The 22,345-nt window shown below is 27.4% G+C and overlaps 3 protein-coding genes and 1 long non-coding RNA gene across 8 annotated transcripts; 2 read left to right on the top strand and 2 right to left on the bottom strand.

The window, feature by feature from the left end:
- LOC145971850 (uncharacterized) lies at positions 1 to 1,354 on the top strand. Its single transcript, XM_083099912.1, has 3 exons — positions 1 to 339; positions 370 to 586; positions 1,052 to 1,354. The coding sequence occupies exons 1-3, from the start codon at positions 5 to 7 to the stop codon at positions 1,352 to 1,354; spliced, it is 855 nt and encodes a 284-aa protein (XP_082956038.1). The 5' UTR covers positions 1 to 4.
- Positions 1,355 to 7,544: 6,190 nt separating this feature from the next.
- LOC145971823 (uncharacterized) lies at positions 7,545 to 9,379 on the bottom strand. Its single transcript, XR_014438982.1, has 3 exons — positions 9,318 to 9,379; positions 8,251 to 8,386; positions 7,545 to 7,585 (listed from the first exon to the last, which is right to left on the bottom strand). It is a non-coding gene; the product is annotated as an uncharacterized LOC145971823 (long non-coding RNA).
- Positions 9,380 to 10,323: 944 nt separating this feature from the next.
- Positions 10,324 to 12,501, top strand: LOC145972030 (uncharacterized). Its single transcript, XM_083100196.1, has 4 exons — positions 10,324 to 10,492; positions 10,676 to 10,908; positions 11,315 to 11,499; positions 11,617 to 12,501. Exons 1-4 carry the CDS (start codon positions 10,345 to 10,347, stop codon positions 12,377 to 12,379), a joined length of 1,329 nt encoding a protein of 442 aa, XP_082956322.1. The 5' UTR covers positions 10,324 to 10,344; the 3' UTR covers positions 12,380 to 12,501.
- Positions 12,502 to 12,999: 498 nt separating this feature from the next.
- LOC145971675 (uncharacterized) lies at positions 13,000 to 19,578 on the bottom strand. Of its 5 annotated transcripts, XM_083099591.1 has the most exons (8): positions 19,395 to 19,578; positions 18,796 to 19,264; positions 17,139 to 17,570; positions 16,392 to 16,581; positions 15,627 to 15,779; positions 15,334 to 15,555; positions 14,719 to 15,228; positions 13,000 to 14,553 (listed from the first exon to the last, which is right to left on the bottom strand). In XM_083099591.1, the coding sequence occupies exons 6-8, from the start codon at positions 15,401 to 15,403 to the stop codon at positions 13,478 to 13,480; spliced, it is 1,656 nt and encodes a 551-aa protein (XP_082955717.1). In that variant the 5' UTR covers positions 15,404 to 15,555; positions 15,627 to 15,779; positions 16,392 to 16,581; positions 17,139 to 17,570; positions 18,796 to 19,264; positions 19,395 to 19,578; the 3' UTR covers positions 13,000 to 13,477. The 5 variants fall into 5 exon arrangements, with proteins under 5 accessions (XP_082955717.1, XP_082955716.1, XP_082955718.1 ...); XM_083099590.1 differs by lacking the exon at positions 16,392 to 16,581 and having other exon boundaries at positions 15,627 to 15,794; XM_083099592.1 differs by lacking the exon at positions 16,392 to 16,581.
- Between the last annotated feature and the right edge of the window lie 2,767 nt (positions 19,579 to 22,345).

Raw genomic sequence — 22,345 nt, 5'->3', positions numbered from 1 at the left:
GAAAATGAACGACGATCTATCGCGAGATGTGGCCGAGGATGTTGCAACGAGCACAGTTGAACATCACGTCATGGACATTTTGAATCCCAAGCTGCATCATCACGATTTGTTACAAAGTTACGTGCGAACACGCATGGAAATTGGCTCCGATTCGAAACAGGATGTCGAAGAATTCGAGGACTCAAACAAGGAGGCGCATTCGAGCAAGACAAACGGCAGTGACAATCGTAAAGACAATTTTCGCTACGACGGAAGAAAAAAGAAGAATAATGACAAGACGGAAAGGGAGAGGTCTGATATCGCCAGCGTCGAATCGGAGATGAGGCTTCAGAAGTCGAGGAAAACATGACGCCAATGTGACGGCGACAGTCGTCGACAGGAAGAGGTGTACACCGATAAAGATCGCGCCGCTGCCGTGAACATGGGTAGCACGGACATAAAGCAATCTCTGAAGATAAAGCAACGTCAAGATCGCAGCAGAGATCTGCGAATCCCGGAGGAGACGGAGCCCGGAGCGTTGCTAACGCTTGGTCTGCGCGAAATGCGCTTCGGTGATTTCAATGTCGCTATCAGCTGCATTAATAAGGTTGATTAATTAGTTCGCTCCGTTATCTGACTTTGTCAGAATTAATTACAGCGCATAGTCAAAGCGAGATTGAGATATTTGTTTTTCACTTACGTATCATTTACGTTCATTTAATCGCGTGATGTTTGTACACCCATATAATCGGATATTGTTAAATCGATATAATAATTTATGCATCAATGAAATTGACTTAACAAATAATGAATAAAATTTAATAAATATTGATAATTATTTGAATAAATATAATTTATTATATTTATAATTAATTATATATTAATAATTATAATAATAAGTAATAATAATCATTTTTATAAATTATAATTATTTTTTTATATTTAATATTCTCTCTCTCTCTCTCTCTCTCTCTTTCTCTTTCTATCTCTTTCACGAAATAATAATTTTGTCAATATTATAATAATAATTCTAATAAAGATATTATAATAATTAAAGGATTTATTTTGATAGGCATTGGATATGAATCCCAATGACAAGGACGCTTTAATAGCGCGAAGCAAATGTCATCTTTTACTGGGTAATCCACAAAAGGCGCTGGACGACGCTGAGGCAGCTTTACGATTGAATCCGAAAGATTCTAGTAATGCGAAAGCTGTGTACTGCAAGGCAGAGGCTCTGTATCATCTAGATGATTTCGAAATGAGTTTGATGTATTATTATCGCGGAATGAGGATTCGTCCAGAATTCGATCAATTTCGACTAGGTGTTCAAAAAGCGAAAGACGCGATTCAGAACGTGTTACGTAAGAATTAATATGCATTCTTATTAACAATCCAATCAAAAATATAATGTCACTTTAATATTAGAATTCATTAAGATTAAGAGAAAGGAAGAGAAAGAATAAAATAGAAAAAATTGAAAATACACTATTAACCGTAAATTGAACGTCGCACAGTATACAGCCATATAAACTACCGACAATTCACGAATATATGTATATCACTCTAATAGAAAGCAGCGATTTTGGTAAATGTTTACTTTACGTCACACAGCTCGAAAAATTTTTATTTTCACATATGTTGTAGAGGATACATTCCTAAGTAATACACCGTTTGAATTTTGTGGCGCTCTCTCTTCGTTCTTGAGATATGCAATTTTGAAGTATCATACTTTCATGTCATCTTTTCGTTATATCCTATTTATGTGTTTACATTTTTTGTTTACATTCGCTCAATACGGTTTTCTGTGTGATGTAAAGTAAACATTTACCGCGATTTTTAATAATTAATTAAATTTATAATATCAAATGAATTAAATTTGATAATTTCTATATTATAAATTATTATTATAAATTACAGAAAAAATGGTTCATGATTATATAATTTATTTTTTATTCAGAAATATAGCTAATTGCTTATAAAGTAGGCGCAAATTAATTTGCATACGTGCGTATGTGTATAAATAAATCGCGCACGCGGCAAGTGTATATATGTTACATTTTAAATACATATAAATATAAAAAGAAGTATATAACAGAAATATACATGTAGATAGTATAAGAAAATTGTGCCATGTATTTATTATGAATCAATGATTATACAAAGTTCACAAAAATCACGAGTCTCAAACAAGTGATATTAGTGATATTTAATATAACATATACGAATAACATATTAAATATAAAATAAATACATATTAAATATAAATACATATAAATACATATAAATACATATTAAATATAATAACAATTTATTATATATATATATATATATATATATATATATATATATATATGCTTTATATATATTAAAAATTTATAAAACATTTTGCAATTCTTTAATATTTATATATTATATTATATTATTATATATTACATTATATTATATTATAATATTATATATGTGTAAATATTAAAGAATTGCAAAATGTTTTATAAATTTTTAATTTAAATGTCATTTAAATATTAATATGTATTACTAATCTTTATATGTATATTAAAAATTTGATTCAAGATAATAAAATTAATAGACGTTAAGAGAAAAGTTACAAATATAAAGTTATAAATACAGAAAAAAATAAATAATAAATTAAAATACAATATAAAATAAATAATACATTTTTTAGAGCATAATAATATAATAATGCAAAAAGCAAATACATACTTTCTTATTTAATATATTTATAATTATTAATATATAATATAATTTAATTTAATTTATTCATATATTATAATTATAAACTTAATCAACTCTCTTTTTGCATTACTTTGCATTACATGCTTATAAAGAAATGTAAACATGAATTGCAAGCCATAAATTATATCTTAATATACACGTAAAAGCACACAAATGCATCGAATATTCTTAATGCAGCTAAGCATAAATAATAAATCAATAAATATAAATCTTTAAAAAACTATTTGTAAGATAGATAGATATGTATCCGCGCGTTATAATAGTTACATTTATTAATCGGTTACTACAAAACTCTGAAAGTAATTCATTTGACTTTCGATTTCAAAGAAGCGTATTTGTAGTTTGCTCTGAATAATCAAAATATGTTCCTTCATATTGTTGAACTTTTCTCTAATTTTATAAAATTCGTTCATCTAAAACAGATTATATCGATATTAACAATTAGTAAATAGCAAATAATCAATTATCAAGAAATATTATTTCTCGTATTATAATTTGATACGATTTAATTTTAAATTTTTAGTATAATTAAAAGAAAACACTATTTTATCACACACACACACACACACACACACACACACACACACACATATAAACGAAATATATCGATAAGCAAAAATTATATCATCATATTTATCGAAAACATATGCATATGCGATCATTTGCGAAATTTTAGTAATTCTCTTTACACTGTTATCAAGACGTTTCTTTGAATAAATTCAAAAGTGTAAACAAGATGAGATTCTTTATTGAGAAAGACAGTTACCTATAATTATATAATAAAATAATAATACAATCGAAGCTACAACTTTTATTACTGCTATATGTATATGTGTGTGTGTGTGTGTGTGTGTGTGTGTGTGTGTGTGTGTGTGTGTGCGTGCGTGCGTGCGTGCGTGCGTGTGTGTGTGTGTGTGTGTGTGTGTGTGTGTGTGTGTGTGTGTGTGTGTGTGTGTGTGTGTGTGTGTGTGTGTGTGTGTGTGTGTGTGTGTGTGTGTGTGTGTGTGTGTGTGTGTGTGTGTGTGTGTGTGTGTGTGTGTGTGTGTGTGTGTGTGTGTGTGTGTGTACAGGATGTTTTCGGACATTTACGACAAACTTAAAGGTGTGATAAATCTCGATAAATGGAACAATTCTTGTTAAGACAACCTGTGTCTGGCGATACCTCCTTAAGGAGCCAGGCTGTGATGAATGCTGTTTGATTTCTATATGATTAGATTAAAATTTAAAAAATCATACGTTTTTTAAATTTTATTTTGTTTATTTTATTACAATAAATGTTCAAAATGGCGACCTGCAACCTCAATACAATCATTACATCTACGGTGCATTGACCGCCATACCCTCTGAAAAATTCTAGGATTATTGCATCGCATGCGTTTATAATCCTGTCAATGAGCTCATTTCGGGTATTAGGGGTTAGGGACATTGTATCAGGGGCAAGAAATACGCAACCGTAAATGTTCATCAGCCTGGCGTCTTGAGGAGACATCGGTTTGCTTAACAAAAATTGTTCCATTTATCGAGATCTATCACCCCTTTAAGTATGTCGCAAATATTCGGAAACATCCTGTATATGTGTGTGTGTGTGTGTGTGTGTGTGTGTGTGTGTGTGTGTGTGTGTGTGTGTGTGTGTGATATACATATAAAATTGCGGTAATAACAACTTATTTACTTATTTAGAGTATTAATAATCTTAAATATAATTGGCATAAAAAGTAATTATAGATTATGATAATTACGACTACTTTTTTATCTCAGAGTCAAAATTTTAGATGCTTTGAAAAAACTGGTTTATAAGTTTGTAAACATTTGAAATCAATTATATAATGTCGACTTCTATACAGGGTGATTCTGAACAAACGTTTGTCATTAAAATATCAAATTCTTGAATGAATTCTAAGATGATTTTTCCTCTTGCAAAATTTTGTCCGGAACTTAGTTTTTAAACTATAAAGGAAAATAGTTAATTACTTACGGAACGAGTACAAGAGGTAGGCAGGGACGGCGCGATATAGGCGATTACGTGGGGCGCTCGCCGCGAGCAGCTGATTGCTATACGCGATGACTGTAACGATCAGTGTGTGTGTGTGTGTGTGTGTGTGTGTGTGTGTGTGTGTGCGTGCGCGTACACATTCTCACACACACACTGATTGTTACAGTCATCGCGTATAGCAATCAGCTGATCGCGGCGAGCGCCCCACGTAATCGCCTATATCGCGCCGTCCCTGCCTACCTCTTGTACTCGTTCCGTAAGTAGTTAACTATTTTCCTTTATAGTTTAAAAACTAAGCTCCGGGCAAAATTTTGCAAGAGGAAAAATCGTCTTAGAATTTATTCAAGAATTTGATATTTTAAAGACAAACGTTTCTTTAGAATCACCCTGTATAAGTTTCGCATCTTCATACAAAATTTGTATCACAGCAATCAAATAAAGTGACATGAATTTTAAGAAATCAGTAAAGTTTTAATTGTGAAAAATAAATTTAAATTTTTTGAATTAATAAGGCAGCCAGATGCGGATAATAGTGCCTCAGTTTCAGAGAAAATTAATTTTTCCTCCAAATTAAGTCGTAGAGAATACATTTTTTTCTCGACGCCATATCAAATAACTAAATAAATTCAAGATTTTTAAAATAAATCATCCCTGATCCCTCTTTAGGCGAAAAAAATATCGAAGCGAAGTCGTTGAATCCAGAATAAAATCATTGTTCAATTATACTATATGTTTTGTTATATTATGTGCATAGTGTTTATTACTATACCTTTACTTAATAATTCTTTTGTTTGCAGGGAATGTTTATAACTAATATTTTGTAAATAATCTGACAAATAAAAATACACAGAAATTAGTGATTTTAAAAGTAAAGTTAGAAATATGCATGAGTTACAGTTACCACAAAAAAAAATTCATTCTACTATAATAATTGTTATATCTATTAGGCTAGTGCATTAATTCGTGTTAACTTATCCATCGTCATTAAATTTTTAGTTTAATATATGTACAAATGGCTCGTATAATATTAAAATATGCTAATCGCATTACGTGATAACCCTCACGATCATATAGAAAAATATTTAAGTTTATTCAACTAAGAGTTATTTAAACATTTAAAAGCTTATAAATTCTATCTTTAAAACTTATATATCGGTTTTTATTGAGATCACTAAAATTTCTAAATAAAAAAGTTGTCTTTCTCTTTTGCTTTTGCTTGCTCTCTCTCATTTTCTCATCCACTAAAAATTACAATATTTGAAAAACACTTTATTTTCGGAAATTAGTAAAAATATGCTTATTTTATAAAAAGAATAATGTGACATTAATTTTTGCTTATCTCTGAGGTACTCTGAGACTGCACTACTAATATATTCTATATGAAAAATATAATAAAATCAATGATTAATAATTAAAAGTGAATATATAATTATATTATATATACAGGGTGACCCATTTTAACTTAGGCAGCCAAATAACTCGAAAAATAAGCAAGATAGAGAAAAATGTTTTAGACAAAAGTTGTATGGTTTCGAGGGGGCCATAAGATGGTATCATTGGTTTGACCTTGAAGAGTCATTTGAAGGTCACGTGAAGGTCACTTCAATTTTTTTAAATGGAATACCCTATATATTTTTGTACATTCTTGTAGCTTATTTCGAGAGCTTTCCAAAACACTATAATTAAATACCTTTCCGTTAAGTACTTTTTGAGTTATGATGCTTGAAATAATTTCTTAATTTTACATAAACCGTAAAATATCTTGTAAAATATTCATTTTTCGATTATCTTACCTTAATACTTTTATGTACAAAATAATGAGAGGAATCAATTGGTGTAAAGAAAACACATAGTTGTTTTGAAGAAAAAATATGGAATTGTTAATTGCAAATTACATATTTTTTCTTCGAAACAACTATGTGTTTTCTTTACACCAATTGATTCCTCTCATTATTTTGTACATAAAACTATTAAGGTAAGGTAATCGAAAAATGAATATTTTACAAGATATTTTACGGTTTATGTAAAATTAAGAAATTATTTCAAGCCTCATAACTCAAAAAGTACTTAACGAAAATGTACTTAATTATAGTGTTTTGGAAAGCTCTCGAGATGAGCTACAAGAATGTACAAAAATATATAGGATGTTCCATTTAAAAAAATTGAAGTGACCTTCACGTGACCTTCAAATGACTCTTCAAGGTCAAACCAATGATACCATCTTATGGCCCCCTCGAAACCATACAACTTTTGTCTAAAACATTTTTCTCTATCTTGCTTATTTTTCGAGTTATTTGGCTGCCTAAGTTAAAATGGGTCACCCTGTATATGTATATATATATGTATATATATATATATTTAAGTTAATTAATTATATTATAAAAATAATAGCATAATGTATAATTTTAATAAATATTTGCGATGCTTTAGTTTATTTAAATTATAATATAATTAGGAATATATGACAAAACTTAATGATTTTGGAAAAACATATATGTAAATGGCAGAACTAAATTATTTTTAAAAGTATGTGTGTAAATGGAAAGTATATCTTGAATATTTAATAACATTGGTAAAAAGGTAAAAAGAATTGTATATCGTTAGATAATAAAGTATGAAAGAGACAATGTACGTTTAAATAAAAATAACCGTAAGATTTGGAGCTTTTATGAAATCTATGATCTATAATCAATCATTCATCATGTTTAGTTTTCTATAGTAATTATAGTTGTAAATTATAGTTGTAAATTATAGTTGTACAGAATATTACTTACTTGCCCTGTACATATATACGGATACTTTCCCAAAATATCTCTTCAGTAATCATGTTTTGTAACATACGCAATACACTGGATGCTACAATCACATAATTTATAACAGAATATAAATAAGATAATAGTTAACAATTATATTTATACATATAATTAAATATATTCAGAAAGATTATCATATAAATATAAATATATATATTCAGGGTGTCTGCAATCTCTTAGGAAAAAAAAACATAAGTAGATCTCGTTAAATCGAACTAGAAAGTCATATACTATTTTAAAATGCACCACGTAAAATTCGAGATAATAATTAAAAAAGATCGGCCAATGCGCGTGGCTAGAAGCGCGTGCCATCATGTTTCGGAGAATCGTCTACTTGCCCACTGACCTCTTCGCCGCGCGCCAACACACTCATCTCTCATCCCCTCCCGAATCGCCGCTTTGCCACACGCCGCCATTATGTTACAGTGAGACCGCCTTCGCCGTCGCGCACTTTTAGCCACGCGCATTGGCCGACCTTTTTTAATTAATTTTTCGTTAATTATTGCAAATACCGTAAAACAGTAAAGGACCTTCCTTTTTAATTTATATCAATCTACCTCCACACTCCACCTCCACAAAAAGAATCAGACACCCTGTATAATGCCCTGTATTATAAAATTAAATATTTTGTCAGTTATTTTGAGTATCTTCTTAAGTATTTATATTAAAAAATTTATGCATAATCAATTCTTAAATATATTATCATACCTCTAATGTAACGGGGACTTTCAAAAGAACTTAGCGATGTATTATAAAGTGATGTATTATATTTTGTATCGAAATGAAGTGATTCTTGTTGAATTTGCACCACAAACAAATTTATCATCTGGGTATCTGGGATTGCCTACAGAAAATAATTTTAATGTACTTAATTAGTTAATATAAGATTTCGTACACAATTATGCACTAGAATTGCTATTTTCTACGCTTATCTAAAAAAATTTGTTCCTTATCTTATACTCTCTCACCCCCCCCTCTGTCCCTCCCCCTCCCTCCACCTCCCTTCCCTTTCTCTATCTCTCTCTCTCTCTCGTCTCTCCCCCTCCCTCCCCTCCACCTTTCTCTACCCTTCTCTCTCAATCCCTCTTTTCCCCCTTCTCTCTCTCACCCTCTCTCAGTCTCTTTTAAAATATAGAATAAATAATTAAAAAATAAAATTAGTAATAACAACACTGTATACACAATATAACATTTAGTTGAAAATTTTTAAAAATTAAGCATTATTTATAATATATTATATAACAGAATTATCTTATTACACAATTTATATATTTATATATATGTAACTTTATAATAACTTCATATACAATATACATACAATCTGAACATGATTTATATAGAATATAATTTCCCTTTTACTTTATATAATAATTTAAAAATGTAATAATTGTAATTGACTTTTACAAATAGAAAAGATATAAAAATATTTTATATTGTGTGTGTATGTTGCAGATTTATTTGAAAAATTAGCATTTAAAAAAACTATATTCCTTGTAAATATAAAATCTTTATAATATTCTAAAAAAATTTGTAATATTCTAAAATATTTATGCGTTCTGTTAAAACTAAAATTATAAAGAGTTTTTGAAATATAGGATAGGTATAAAGATGTATGTACCACATTGTACATTATATTGTATATATTGTATATATATATATATATATATATATATATATATATTTTTTTTTAATTATTATATTATCTGCGAGTGAAATGGTGTGAGTGAAATGGTGGCGAGTGAGCAGGTTTTGTCCTGAAGAATGTTTAAAATAACCTCATTGATGGTATAATATTCCAAAAATGTGACAATAGCCTTGTTGAACCAAGAGGATGACGACCAAAACGGATTTTCATAATAAAAACATTCCTGTACTGCTTTATCTGCTACGAAGAGGGTTACTTGGACACTCTTTGCAATAGGATCTAATTTCTCATGGAAGATTATGGCACGCCGTTTTACTTTTTAATAATATAAAAAATATTCTATTCAATATAAAAGTTTCAAAAAATAATTGTTTTAAGAAAATTGCGATTCTTATTAATAAATTAAAATTATGTCAGGACATAATAAAAATTCGGAATTATATTTATGTCCAGACATAATTTTAATTCATGGAATTATTATTATGTCGCAACATAATTTTATTTCCGCGAATTAAAATTATGTCACGACATAATTTTAATTTATCGTATCACTATGTGTTCCGACAATTTTAATTTATAGAATTATTATTATGTTGAAACATAATTTTAATTCATGAATTGTTTATATCGTGAAATAATAAAAATTCGATGAATTGAAATTGTCAGAACATAATAATAATACGATGAATTAAAATTATGTCATGGCAGAATAAAAATTCAAGGAATTAAAATTATGTCACGACATAATTTTAATTCGAGCTAGTAATTTTTAATTCTATAATATTGGCAGCAATGGGTAGCGACAACGCGCAGAATCAAATAGTGTATATATATAAACAGTTCTTTTTTTACATGTGCGTATGTGACTCACCCACGTGTTTTCCCACATAACCTCGGAAATATTGTTTGAAAAATAAAAAAAGCAGGTAAGTGAGTTCTTTGTTTATATTATTACATATAATAGTAAAGAATAGTTATATTTGCATTTATTACAAATTAGTAATAAAAAATTTATATTTTATCTAGCTACTAATATGGAAGAGAGAAATCAAGTAGAAATCCATGTAACAAGGACTCTTAGGCGAATTCGACAAATAATTGCTAACGCTATAAGATCTTATCAAAGTTCGAAAAATATAGAATATAGTCCACTGTACATGGCTAAGACAAATTTGAGGAGAATATCTACCAAAATATCAGTAAACACTTATAATAAACTTTTAGAAGCAATAGAGGCTTTATTTCTAATACGACGTGAAGAACATCAGCAAGAAAGCTATATTGCTCCTAGAATAAGATCGAACAGTTAGTATTTTATTATTATACAATTTTAATAAAATTTAGATAATAAGATTATAAATTAAGATTTAAAATAATAAGATTATAAACTATGTTCATTTAATTATAATAATATTATTTAATTATTTATTAAATTTAACTAAATATTAATTATATTAATTATATTTATTTAATTATTGTTATAAACAGGAAAAGGTCGTCCTGCTGTTCAGTTAAATGAAGAGCAATTGACTTTATTATACAATGAAGGGTATACTGCTATTAGTATGGCAAACCTCTTAGGTTGTTCAAGAAATATTATTTATAAAAAGTTATATGAATTAAATATGCCTATGCATGCACGATATTCACAAATATCAGATAATGAATTGAGAATAAAAATTGCACAAATTCATGAAGAACATCCAAGAGCTGGACATACAGTATTTATTCTCTCTCTCTCTCTCTCTCTCTCTCTCTCTCTCTCCCTCCCTCTGTTAAAAATTTTTAAATTATTCTTGTTAATAAAATTTTTTATTTTATTTAAACTGACAATCAAGTTTGATTACAATATGCATTGACATGAGTAGGTGCTTTTCAAAGTCGGTTTACCAAACATTTTATAATGTGATTAAATAACAACCGTCAATATCTGAACTCACGTAAAAGAAATCACTTGATAAGAACCAAAACCGATGGTCGAAACGTCATGCATGTTATAATCAAACTTGATTGTCAATTTAGTCAGAAATAAAAAATTTTATTAATTTTTACACTGATGACTTACTTTTATATCATATTCTTGTTAATATATCTGGGAATAATTATAATAATAAGAATAAATTACAGATGATGCAGTCATATTTAAAGGCAGCAGGAATTTGTGTACAAAGAAATCGAATAAGAGAAATTTTGAATGCAATGGATCCAATTGGAACTGCGAGCAGATGGAGCCAGACGATTAAGAGAAGAACTTACAAAGTAGCCACACCAAATTCTTTATGGCACATGGATGCACATTTAAAACTTTCAAGGTATAATTTCTTTCTGTTATTTCTACAATACTAATGCTAATTATCTATTCTTTCTTATTCTTTTACACATTTATTATTTATAATTATTTATAGATATAATTATATTATAATTTATAGATGGGGTTTTGTGATTCATGGTTGCATCGATGGATATTCTAGATTAATAATATATTTAAATTGTGACACATCTATTCAAGCAGAACCTGTCATCAATTTCTTTGCGCATGCAGTAAATAGTTATGGTCTACCTTCACGAGTACGGTCAGATCATGGATATGAAAACCTTCTTGTGGCTGTTTTAATGAACACAATTCGCGGTATGCATAGAGGAAGCCATATAACTGGCAAATCTGTCCATAATCAAAGAATTGAAAGATTATGGGTAGATGTCTATAAAGAAGTGTGTGATTCAATTTATACTGAATTATATTCTTTAGAAGATCAGGGTTTATTAGATATTGAAAACATCATGCACAGATTTTGTATACAATATATTTATAAAAATGTTATTAATAAAAAGTTATCATCATTTCAATCTGCATGGAACGTTCATAGTCTGAGAACAGAAAATAATAAGTCTCCACGAAAACTGTGGTTGGAAGGAATATTAGAAAATTACAATACGACTTACACAGCAGTACGTGATATTTTTGATACCAATATGACTTTACGTGAAAAGCTTTCTGAGGCCTTACAAAATTTAGGGATCGATCTTTCCGCTTCTATTATAAATAATAACACGAGTCTCCCTTCTTCGTCTTTTAGTGCGATATTAGAAATAAGTGAAGAACAAAAATTACATCTAGAAAATATTATTAGTTTAGAAGAAAAATGTAATAAAGAAAAATATATACTATGTGTCAATTTATTAAATTCTTAATATATTATAATAAATATATTATATAATTTTATGTAAGTTAATGTACTTGAATATTATAATTTTTACTTTTAACGGATTTTTAGTTTTAGCTTTTGGTTATCATATTTAACATTGCATATTAATATTTGAACGCAACTACTATTTTTATTATATGAATTATTATATATGAATAAACTAATGTACGCAACTATTATATATAAATAAACCGATATATGAATAAACTTTGTTAACTTCATTAAATAGATATTGTTATTTAAAATTTTAGGGATTTACTTGTTGAACATTTTTGTGAAACAAAATTATTCTCTATCTTATACATTTTATTATAATATATTAGCACAATAAATTACAACAAGAAATTAAATAAAAAATATTGTTTTATTTCAAAAATAAAATTATTTTTATTTATAAAATTATAAATAAATAATTAAGTAGCTTCATATTTTAACAAAAAAATACATATTCAGTCTCTAAGTTATTATAATAAGAACAATTAAAGTTGTAATTTTAAACTTATTTAATTTTTAACATTGTAATAAAACAGAACTTATTAAACAAAAATCAAAATAAATTTTTTACATTTTACTTAGAATTGTCTATATAATTTTTTACGTCATAGAATTATGCATATATGTATTTATGTATAATGCATATATTGCATATATGCATTATGTATATATGAAATTAATATTATAATGTTATTGTTCAATAACAAATGTTAAAATTAATACTAAAACAATAAAATTAAATTAATTGCATAAGGAAAACAAAAATGTTGTTAATTCTAATTGCCATTTAAATTAATAAACGTTTTGTCAATATTAAATAAAACAAATAAATTGAAAAAAATGGTAAAGCAATTAATTAAATTATTGAGCATTATTTTATTTTTGTGTGTGTGTGTGTGTGTGTGTGTGTGTGCGTGCGCGCGCACGTTTGTGTAATTTTGAATACTTAAATTTTTAAGTACACTGCTCGTCAATAATTCGTTCCATTTGCCTAGATAATTTATATAAAATATGTAACATATCCTATATAAATTTGCTAGGGAAATGGAACGAATTAATGACGGGCAATATACATAATGACATTTGAATATTAGTACATTGTATATTCCATAGCTTCCTCACTATTTAAGCACATATTTAAATCATTCTTTAAGTCATCATAATTTGCATATGTTTTTGGCAATGTTATAGTATTAGTACATGTATTAAACATAGGTCTTTGACTTAATCCCACTGTATCATTAAATTTTACGTCAATATGCAATGGCATAACAAAAGATCCAGTAATTAAAAATATCAAGTTTGTTAATTTATCTTTGTCAAGACAGTGAATATACATGGTAAAATAATGTAATATATCATTTTCTTCATTTGTTAAATGAGGATCAGTTACTAAACAATTAACAATTTTTATAGCAGTAGGAGTCTGCATATCTAAAAAGACATCAAAATCGCAATTATTCCAAAAATTAGCATACTTTTCTGGTGATACACCTTGTCGAATTTTTGTAATCAATTTTTTAGGTTTCTCTATTAAAATTTCTGTAGCAATAATTTTTAATTGTTCTGACAATGTCTCGGAATTTGGTCTCGCAAAAAATCGATTTGTTTGAAAAAAATCTTGAATGGTCTCCTTTTCCTTTTCACTTAAAGATATAACATTTTTCAGAGCTTTTTTCAAAATCTTTCGTAAGTACGGATTTACATAACGTAATAGTTCTTGTAATAAAATATCAGAATTAATATCTCTTTCAGGCTTTGCAATTAACATTAATGTAATTCTTGATAATTTTGCAGGTATATTATTTGTCAAAAGTAACATATGCTGCAATATTCGTCCAATTATGACAAATTTGTCTAATTCATTTATTTTGCTTAGCTCCAAGTATGGAACTATACAATCCTCACCTCGAAAAAACATACTTTCGCATTTAATAAAAAAAATATTAAATAACTCTTTAGTAAGACCGCCTCCATCAAGACCTATCTCTCCAAGAAAAGTAACTTGCAAATTTTTGTTGATTATTTGCTCATCCATGTACATATTCATTAAATCATGAAAACAATGACTCCTTGATATTTGGATAGTGATAGTTTCTGCATTTTCTGGAAGAAACGGAAGTACTACAAAGCATTTCTCCACACTGTTAGTTTCCTCCTTAGTACCTTAAATTAATAATTTATTATTATTTTTTAAAGTCAAGTCGTCAAATATAACAAATAATGAAAATCTTTTTTTACGGTTATACAGAATATCCCTACATTACTAAATAATCTACATTATTAAATAAATAATGTAGATTAAAATATTAAATAATTATAATTACATACGTAATTGATCATCTTCCTCTTCCTCTTCTTCTTCCTCTTCATCTTTATCAAAATTATTTTCAATTGTTTGATATTGCATTGTTGTTGATCTTGACTGGCGAGCAATTGTTGTGCGTCGTGATACAGTTGAATTATTCAACGAAATTTGCTCTAATTCCAAATGATCAGAATCATTATCTTCCTGACACATATGAATTGAGGAATTTATAGAAGTATCACACACATTTGTTTGAACGGAAAAAGAATTATCTTCAACAAGAGGCAAATCATTTGGAAAATCATTTAGAGGCAATATGACGATTTTGCTTTGAAGTAATTTCTTTTCTAAATCTGTTCCATCTTGAATGTCTTTTAAAAGAGTGATTTTCTTAGTTCTCTCTACTTTTCCCAATCGAAAGCCACACATTCTTAACAAATTTTGAATATGAGGATGAAAAAGTGAAACAATATCTGCCTTTATTTTATCAAATGAAGAATGTCTTGCTATTTCGAATGGCTGTTCAACTAAACCTAGAAATACAATTTTTTAATAATACAATTATTATTTAATATAAATACAATTCAATTATATAAATTGAATAATTCGATAAATAATAAATAATAATTAAACTATACCTAATCCTCTTTGCTTTAAAAATTTTAATTCTGTGTTAGATGGAAAAAAATCAGCATGTGCTAGTTTCATCAAAATCACTTTTCTTTTAAATGTTGCTTTTTTCTTTCTGCCTTTACATGGACTAGATATAACATTATTCCTTCTAAAACTTCTTCGAGTAGCTGTCACCAAAGATGAAAAGTCTTGTTCTTCTTGTGTTGATTCACTGCATGCACTAGTTGCTATCATCAACAAACGATTAGCAATTTCCCTTTCATCGGACATTTCAACTTGAATTTTCCAAAAAGCTTACTTTTAAGATTATTTTCCGAGTAATATTATTTTTGAGGTTATGTGGGCAAACGCGGGAAAGTTACACACGCCACATGTAAAAAAGAAACTTTATAGGCACTATTCGTCAGAGAGTTTGCGCGTTGTCGCTCCTCAGTGCTGCCAATATTGTAGACTAAAGAATCACCAGCTTGAATTAAAATTATGTCGCGATATAATAAAAATTCGAGGAATTAAAATTATGTCGCGATATAATAAAAATTCGAGGAATTAAAATTATGTCACGATATAATAATAATTCTATGAATTAAAATGATGTCTGGACATAAATATAATTGTGAATTTTTATTATGCTCCGACATAATTTTATTTTCATAAATTAATTTTCTTCAATCCTTCATAAATCTTGAAAACCTTGAAAATATAAAATAAAAATAAAATCTATAAAAATATATTAAATTATCTTTTTCAGCATAAAAATAACTTTACATAATAATTTAAAATACACACAATTTTAGATAATCTCAAAAAATAATTTATATATTACTTTTAAATGTTAATAAAAATGTGCACATTTTAAATGCAATACAATATAAATTACAAAATATAAAAGTAAGATTTACTTGCAATATTTTGACCATGTATAGTTTTAATGTGTGTATAAAAAAATGTGTTCTAATTTTTAATAATTTATTTACAAAATAAAAATATTTTGATTCTATGTAATAAAATTGAATTATATTTATGTCAGCACATAATAATAATGTCCTAAAATTCCTATCTTTACCTATACTGTTAAGGTAAAATTTACGTTTGACATCATTTTATATAATTTTTTTTATGTGTCTACATAATAATAATGTTTCCAAATAGTTTCTTTATTAATTTAAAATAAAAAATTTATTTTTAATTTTGTACTTAAAATGTTTGCTATTAAAAAGTAAAACGGCGTGCCATAGAAGATAATATCTGTTTCTCTAAAAATAAAAAAAATGTTTTATAGAATGCTTATACTATATATGTTGAAAGTAGTGTTTTCAAATTTATAACTAAATAATTCTGAATGAATTAACATATTAGATATATATTAATGTTTCATTTATAATATTTGCGCGTAGGAATATTCACTATGAAACAATACGATACTTGCTTCCAATATGTATAAAAAAAATTTATTAAATTTGGTCTATAAAAAATATGGAAACCTTAATATAACGTCTTATTTAATTTATATTTTTTTTTACAATTTATAATATATATGATAATTAATATGATATATTATTATTTTTCATATAAGTATACAGTAAAGATAAGTAAACCTTTAGATATGTTTGTTTCATTCTCTTATATAATTTTATATATTTTTTAAAATATATTTAAATAATTAAAAAATAATCTAAATATTCTAAAAATAATATTCTAAAAATGAACAAAGAATATGTAGATAATATTTTAAATAGAATTATTATCATTTTTTTAATTCAAAAAGATATATTAATTTTTTTATATTTTATTCTTTTTATTATATAGTTACCTATAAATGACGAGATTCTCATTTATAATATCTTCGTCTTGAAAATCCATAATTACAACATGATTCATTTCCCAAGTTTTATTCAGGCGTTTCAATTTATTAAACAAATACGGCGTGATATTTTTAGCAACTTTATGTACAAGTACGCAGTACGTTCTACACCCCGTATTAACCTTGACACTTTCATTTATATCAGACTGGAAGCGTATATTATTCAGAAATAGAAGATATTTAGGCATATCAAGCGTAGTTTTATAATGTATGATTATCATGTTTTCATCACGTATTTCCACTTTTTGTATCGGCAAATGTGATAAAACTGCATGGCGAAATAATGGACTGGCGATAGATATCTTAAAAGGGACTGTTGAAGTTCCGAGAAAATGTGGAAACAGATTTGAGGTTCCAATTGCACCAAAATACATCGCCAACCTATTATATATCGAAGTAAATTAAAGGCTAATAAATTTTTGCCAATTACATAGAAATAAAAATTGAAACAAACAGAAGGTACGAATTGTAAGGAAAAAGAAAATATATATGTACAGTGAAAAAAAATAATGTTAAATCAATAACATCAGTGTAATTGGAATTTAGTTTATTATTTCAATAATATTATTAATTAAATGAATACGCCATGTATTGAATTAATAAAATAAATTCTAATTACACTGATGTTGATTCAATATTATTTTCTTCTCAGTATATATAATATTTGTTTACAATACTTTTTACTTCTTTGCTACTTGTATAATATTATACAGTAAATAAGATATTTTTGTAATATTTTAACACAACGTGAGTACAAAATGTTTATTGTGGAAGATACAAAATGAACAATTAATATTTTATTATCAAAAATTTAATGTGCTTATATTCCATAAAACTGAAAAAATTTCAATATAAAAAGAATACTATAATATAGGAACTTAATTTTAATTCATTTATTAATCCAACTATTCAATGCATAATTTTATGTACGTTAAAGAAATTATATATTTTAGTAATGATTTATTAGGTGAAGTACAAATATATGATGTTAATTATTAACGAATATTATAGCAAAAATAGTGTGTTGCTTTTAAATTTTGAGTTATAGGTTTCTTAAAATATTAGTAATAAATTTCCTAAAGTATAATATTATGAAAATAAACAGTATAAGAAGAGAGACGAAAAGAGATAGAAGAAAGAATTGAATGTTAACATTTCAAATTTGAAATAAACAATTTTTATAAGAATGTAAACACAAAAAAATTCTTGTTATAGTTCTTGTGATACATAACTCCTTGTTAATCAGAGCTTGAAAATATTTCGAAATACTGTTGGAATATTTGAGTTTGCCGAATTGTTAACGACGAGATTGTAGGGCATATTATTGAAAAAAATTATTTTACTTATTTTAATTAAATTAATTTATTTGCAATTTATTGCAATAATTGTAATAATAATGGTAATAATAAATAGCAAAATTTACAAAACTCGTTACTAATATTTTAAAAACATATAATTATAAACGAAAATTTTTCAAATAAGTATCTATACAAATGTCTTTTTAGAAAATTTTTTGATCAGCAGAATGCAATATACCAAGATTTCACTAGATTTTTAACAAACGCGTTGAAATTGCTATATATTTAATATTTTAACAGTTACTTACCATTGTTCATTTCTGTCGTGAAAGATTCTTAAGTCTGTAATATTGGTTATGATATTGACAAATGTTAAATTTAAGGTGTAATTTCCTGATGGTAACTCATCGTTGAAAAGATACTCGACAATCATATTTCCATATATAGATTTATTTATTGGTTTATAACCTGCTTCGTCAACTATCTTAGGTGGATCGTTAAACACTGTTACCGCAATTATATTTGTTACCTTCGAATACAGCTTAATGCGTCGCGTTAATTTAAAAATCTCAATATTGATACTGCATATACCAAAAAAAGTATGATTTTCAATGTATGATGTAAGCATGATGTTATAATGTTTTGGTACTACATAGCTTGATTGATTGGAGAGTTGAATTGTCTGATTATCGATAAAAGTTGCTACGGCGATGAATGCTAAACCGCTACATAATATTAGTTTTAGAAACATGATATTATACTTCTTATCTTAGATATCTATAAAAATATTATTCTGTTAGAAAGAATAAACGAATAAATTAACACACCGCGTTGTCTTTACCATAGATTAATGGAAAAGAAGAAATTAAGTCAAATATATAGAAGTACTGAATTGTTAATGACTTACGCTTTATATGGAGATATATCACAAATTATATAAATGTATGTTCCCTTATAATAATATTAACTTCAATAAATCGGTGTTTTATCCACTCTGTGTAACGTGGAGAAGTAATGTAGGGACACAGTTATGAGCTCTTACTGTTTCGAGAAACCTCCAAGGACTAACAACACTTGATACACGACATTATAATAAATACGTATGTCATATAAACACACAACTTCTGAGATCGTTAATAGACACCTTGATCGCGAGAAAACGTTATACATATAATCACACATATATACACAAAATTTGAAATATAAAATTTAAGAAACTTTTATTTCGGGCGGGCAAATGAAAATTGACTTCTTTTTTTAAGAAAGTTATCTCTTTGCTGATTGTGTGTGTTCGTGTGTGCATATAGATATATTTCTGTAATGCATATATGTATAGAGTATAAATAATATTCGACTTATAAATAATTGAACAGAATTATTAAAATTAAGTTATATATATTGAAAAGAATTCCATTGAAATCATAAAGTTATGGATTCTGAGAATATTTTTTTTTAAATTTACATTATTATTATATTCCTCGTAAATACAAAATATACATTGGAAAAAAATTTGAATTTAAATTTTTTATGTATATATATATATACAATATTAAATTAAATTTTTTATACATATAATATTATCATATATTTTGTCGATTATATATATTTTTAATGATCATATAATATTAAAATGAGAATTTTCTTGCGCTTATTTGCATGTAAATAATATTGTTGCCCGACAATTTTATAAAAAAAAATGAATTTCAAATTATAGATAAGAAATTATATACATAAAAAAAATCTGTAAATGAGTTTATACAAGTATGTGAATCTAGTGGAAATTAATAATTCATTTAAATAATGTCATAATGGGTCATGTCTATTTCGAAATTTCGAAACATCTATATCGAAATTTTTTATTTTTTATGATTCATTCGCGCGCGCGCGCGCGCGCGCACACACACACACACACACACACACACACACACACACACACACATGCGAGTCAAAAGAAATATTGTAAAAATACATATTAACAGAAATATCAATGTCCGATCTTTTAAAAGTTGAAACTCGTGTACATATTTAATTGCGGATGAAAGAAAAAGGAAAGGAGAGAAATAGAAAAAAATATTGTTCTCGGACATGCTGAATTCGATTTGAATCTAGAGATTCTGTGGAAATTTATTTCACTAGCACATAATTTTGTGTACTGTTTGACAAAATTTGCTATTCATTTTTAAATTATAATAATAATAAGTTCATCAGATTTATATAGATTTCTATAGTTATTAATTATAGTAAATGAATATTTAACGCATTTTATTCTGTTTACGATTAATAACATATTTAGGATAAAGCAATTATTAGTTTTGGTAAAGCAAATATCATTTATTTCTATGAACCGAGAATTAGAGAAATGCTGAGCAGAACAAGTTGAAGAAAAGCTGAATTTAATCACGACTCATTACATCAAGGAATAATGTTAATTATTATATTGTTATTATTCATCCTTATTTTATTGCTGTGTAATTATTATGTGCATCATAGGAGAAACGGGCGACACATTAATCTGACATCAGAACCACTGAGCTTTCTGATCTCTGACAACATATTGGATTTCATTAAGATTAAGAGAAAGAGAGAGAAAGAATAAAATAGAGAAAATATTGAAAATACATTATTAACCGTAAATTGAACGTCGCACAGTGTGTACATCCATATAAACTATCAACAACTCACGAATATATATATATATATATATATATATATATATATCAGTCTAATAGAAAACAGTAATTTTTATATGATATCAAATAAATTAAATTTGATAATTTCTATATTGTTAAATTACAGAAAAAATGATTTATGATTATATAATTTATTTTTTATTCGAAAATATTAAGATTAATTGCTTATATAGTAGGCGCAAATTAATTTGCATGAGTGCGTATGTGTGTAAATAAATCGCGCACGCACGCAGGTGTATATATGTTATATTTTAAATATACAGGGTGTCGCAGACCACCCGTATAAGCCGAATATCTCAAAAACTGAGCGCGACAGACGAAAGTATTTCAGACAAAAGTTGTAAGGTTTCAAGTAACGCATTACATGGCGATATCAGTATGACCTTGAAGAGTGTTGTCAAGGTCACGTAAAGGTCACCTTGAATTCTGTAAATGGAAACCCCAATTTTTTATTGCATATTCTTGTAGCTTATCTCGAGAGATTTCCAAAGCACTATAATAATGTTACTGTGTGTCAAATATTTTTCGAGTTATAACGCTCGAAAGTTACGATGTTGATGGCTTCAGCATTTACAGGTAGGTACACCGCGCTGAGTTTGCACGGTCCACGCGGAGCAGAAAGTTTTTATTCATTAAAAGGAGAAAGGATAACTAGTCTTTATTTGTTCCCCAATTATTTATCACACATCCACACTCACATCAATACTTTTACATACCTTGACATCTACACACACAAAAAACGCACAAACTCACATACTCACACTTTTCATATGGTGGATATTGCGAACACCAGGCTGGATCACTTCTAGCATTACATCCATACGTAACGAAATTCTGAACCAACTATGTCGTATTCAAACGCAGAAGCGTTGGATATGATGCTTATTTTAGGCGAATGTGATCATCAATTTAGGGCTGCTGCAAGGTTGTGGCGAGAACAATATCAAGATCGTGCTCCTCACTCATACAATGTTTTTTCTCGCTTAGCTAAACGAATTACAACAGAGGTATTATTCAACCGGATCACAATAAAGGTAGACGAATTCGACGCCCAGTTAGGGACGAAAGGACGCCGGAGATTCTTGCATCCGCTCAATTGCATCCCCACGATTCATTAAGGCGTACAGAAAGAGATTCTGGTATTAGTCGTGACACGATCCGGCGGATT

The sequence above is a fragment of the Camponotus vicinus genome, unplaced genomic scaffold, assembly GCF_025532165.1.
Source record: "Camponotus vicinus isolate PSW18456_S1 unplaced genomic scaffold, iyCamVici1.0 SCAF_5, whole genome shotgun sequence".
Classification (NCBI taxonomy): domain Eukaryota; kingdom Metazoa; phylum Arthropoda; class Insecta; order Hymenoptera; family Formicidae; genus Camponotus; species Camponotus vicinus.
This window is presented reverse-complemented; position numbering and strand designations above follow the sequence as displayed.

Excerpts from the sequence above, each read along its gene's own strand:
- LOC145971850 (XM_083099912.1), top strand. The coding sequence starts at position 5 with ATGAACGACGATCTATCGCGAGATGTGGCCGAGGATGTTGCAACGAGC. Across the intron at positions 340-369 it reads ATGAGGCTTCAGAAGTCGAG|TCGTCGACAGGAAGAGGTGT; the intron begins GAAAACATGACG and ends TGACGGCGACAG. Across the intron at positions 587-1,051 it reads CTATCAGCTGCATTAATAAG|GCATTGGATATGAATCCCAA; the intron begins GTTGATTAATTA and ends TTATTTTGATAG.
- LOC145972030 (XM_083100196.1), top strand. The coding sequence starts at position 10,345 with ATGGCTAAGACAAATTTGAGGAGAATATCTACCAAAATATCAGTAAAC. Across the intron at positions 10,909-11,314 it reads ATCCAAGAGCTGGACATACA|ATGATGCAGTCATATTTAAA; the intron begins GTATTTATTCTC and ends AATAAATTACAG. Across the intron at positions 11,500-11,616 it reads GCACATTTAAAACTTTCAAG|ATGGGGTTTTGTGATTCATG; the intron begins GTATAATTTCTT and ends TATAATTTATAG.
- LOC145971675 (XM_083099589.1), bottom strand. The coding sequence starts at position 15,598 with ATGTCCGATGAAAGGGAAATTGCTAATCGTTTGTTGATGATAGCAACT. Across the intron at positions 15,229-15,333 it reads TTTAAAGCAAAGAGGATTAG|GTTTAGTTGAACAGCCATTC; the intron begins GTATAGTTTAAT and ends TTGTATTTCTAG. Across the intron at positions 14,554-14,718 it reads AGAGGAAGATGATCAATTAC|GTACTAAGGAGGAAACTAAC; the intron begins GTATGTAATTAT and ends TATTAATTTAAG.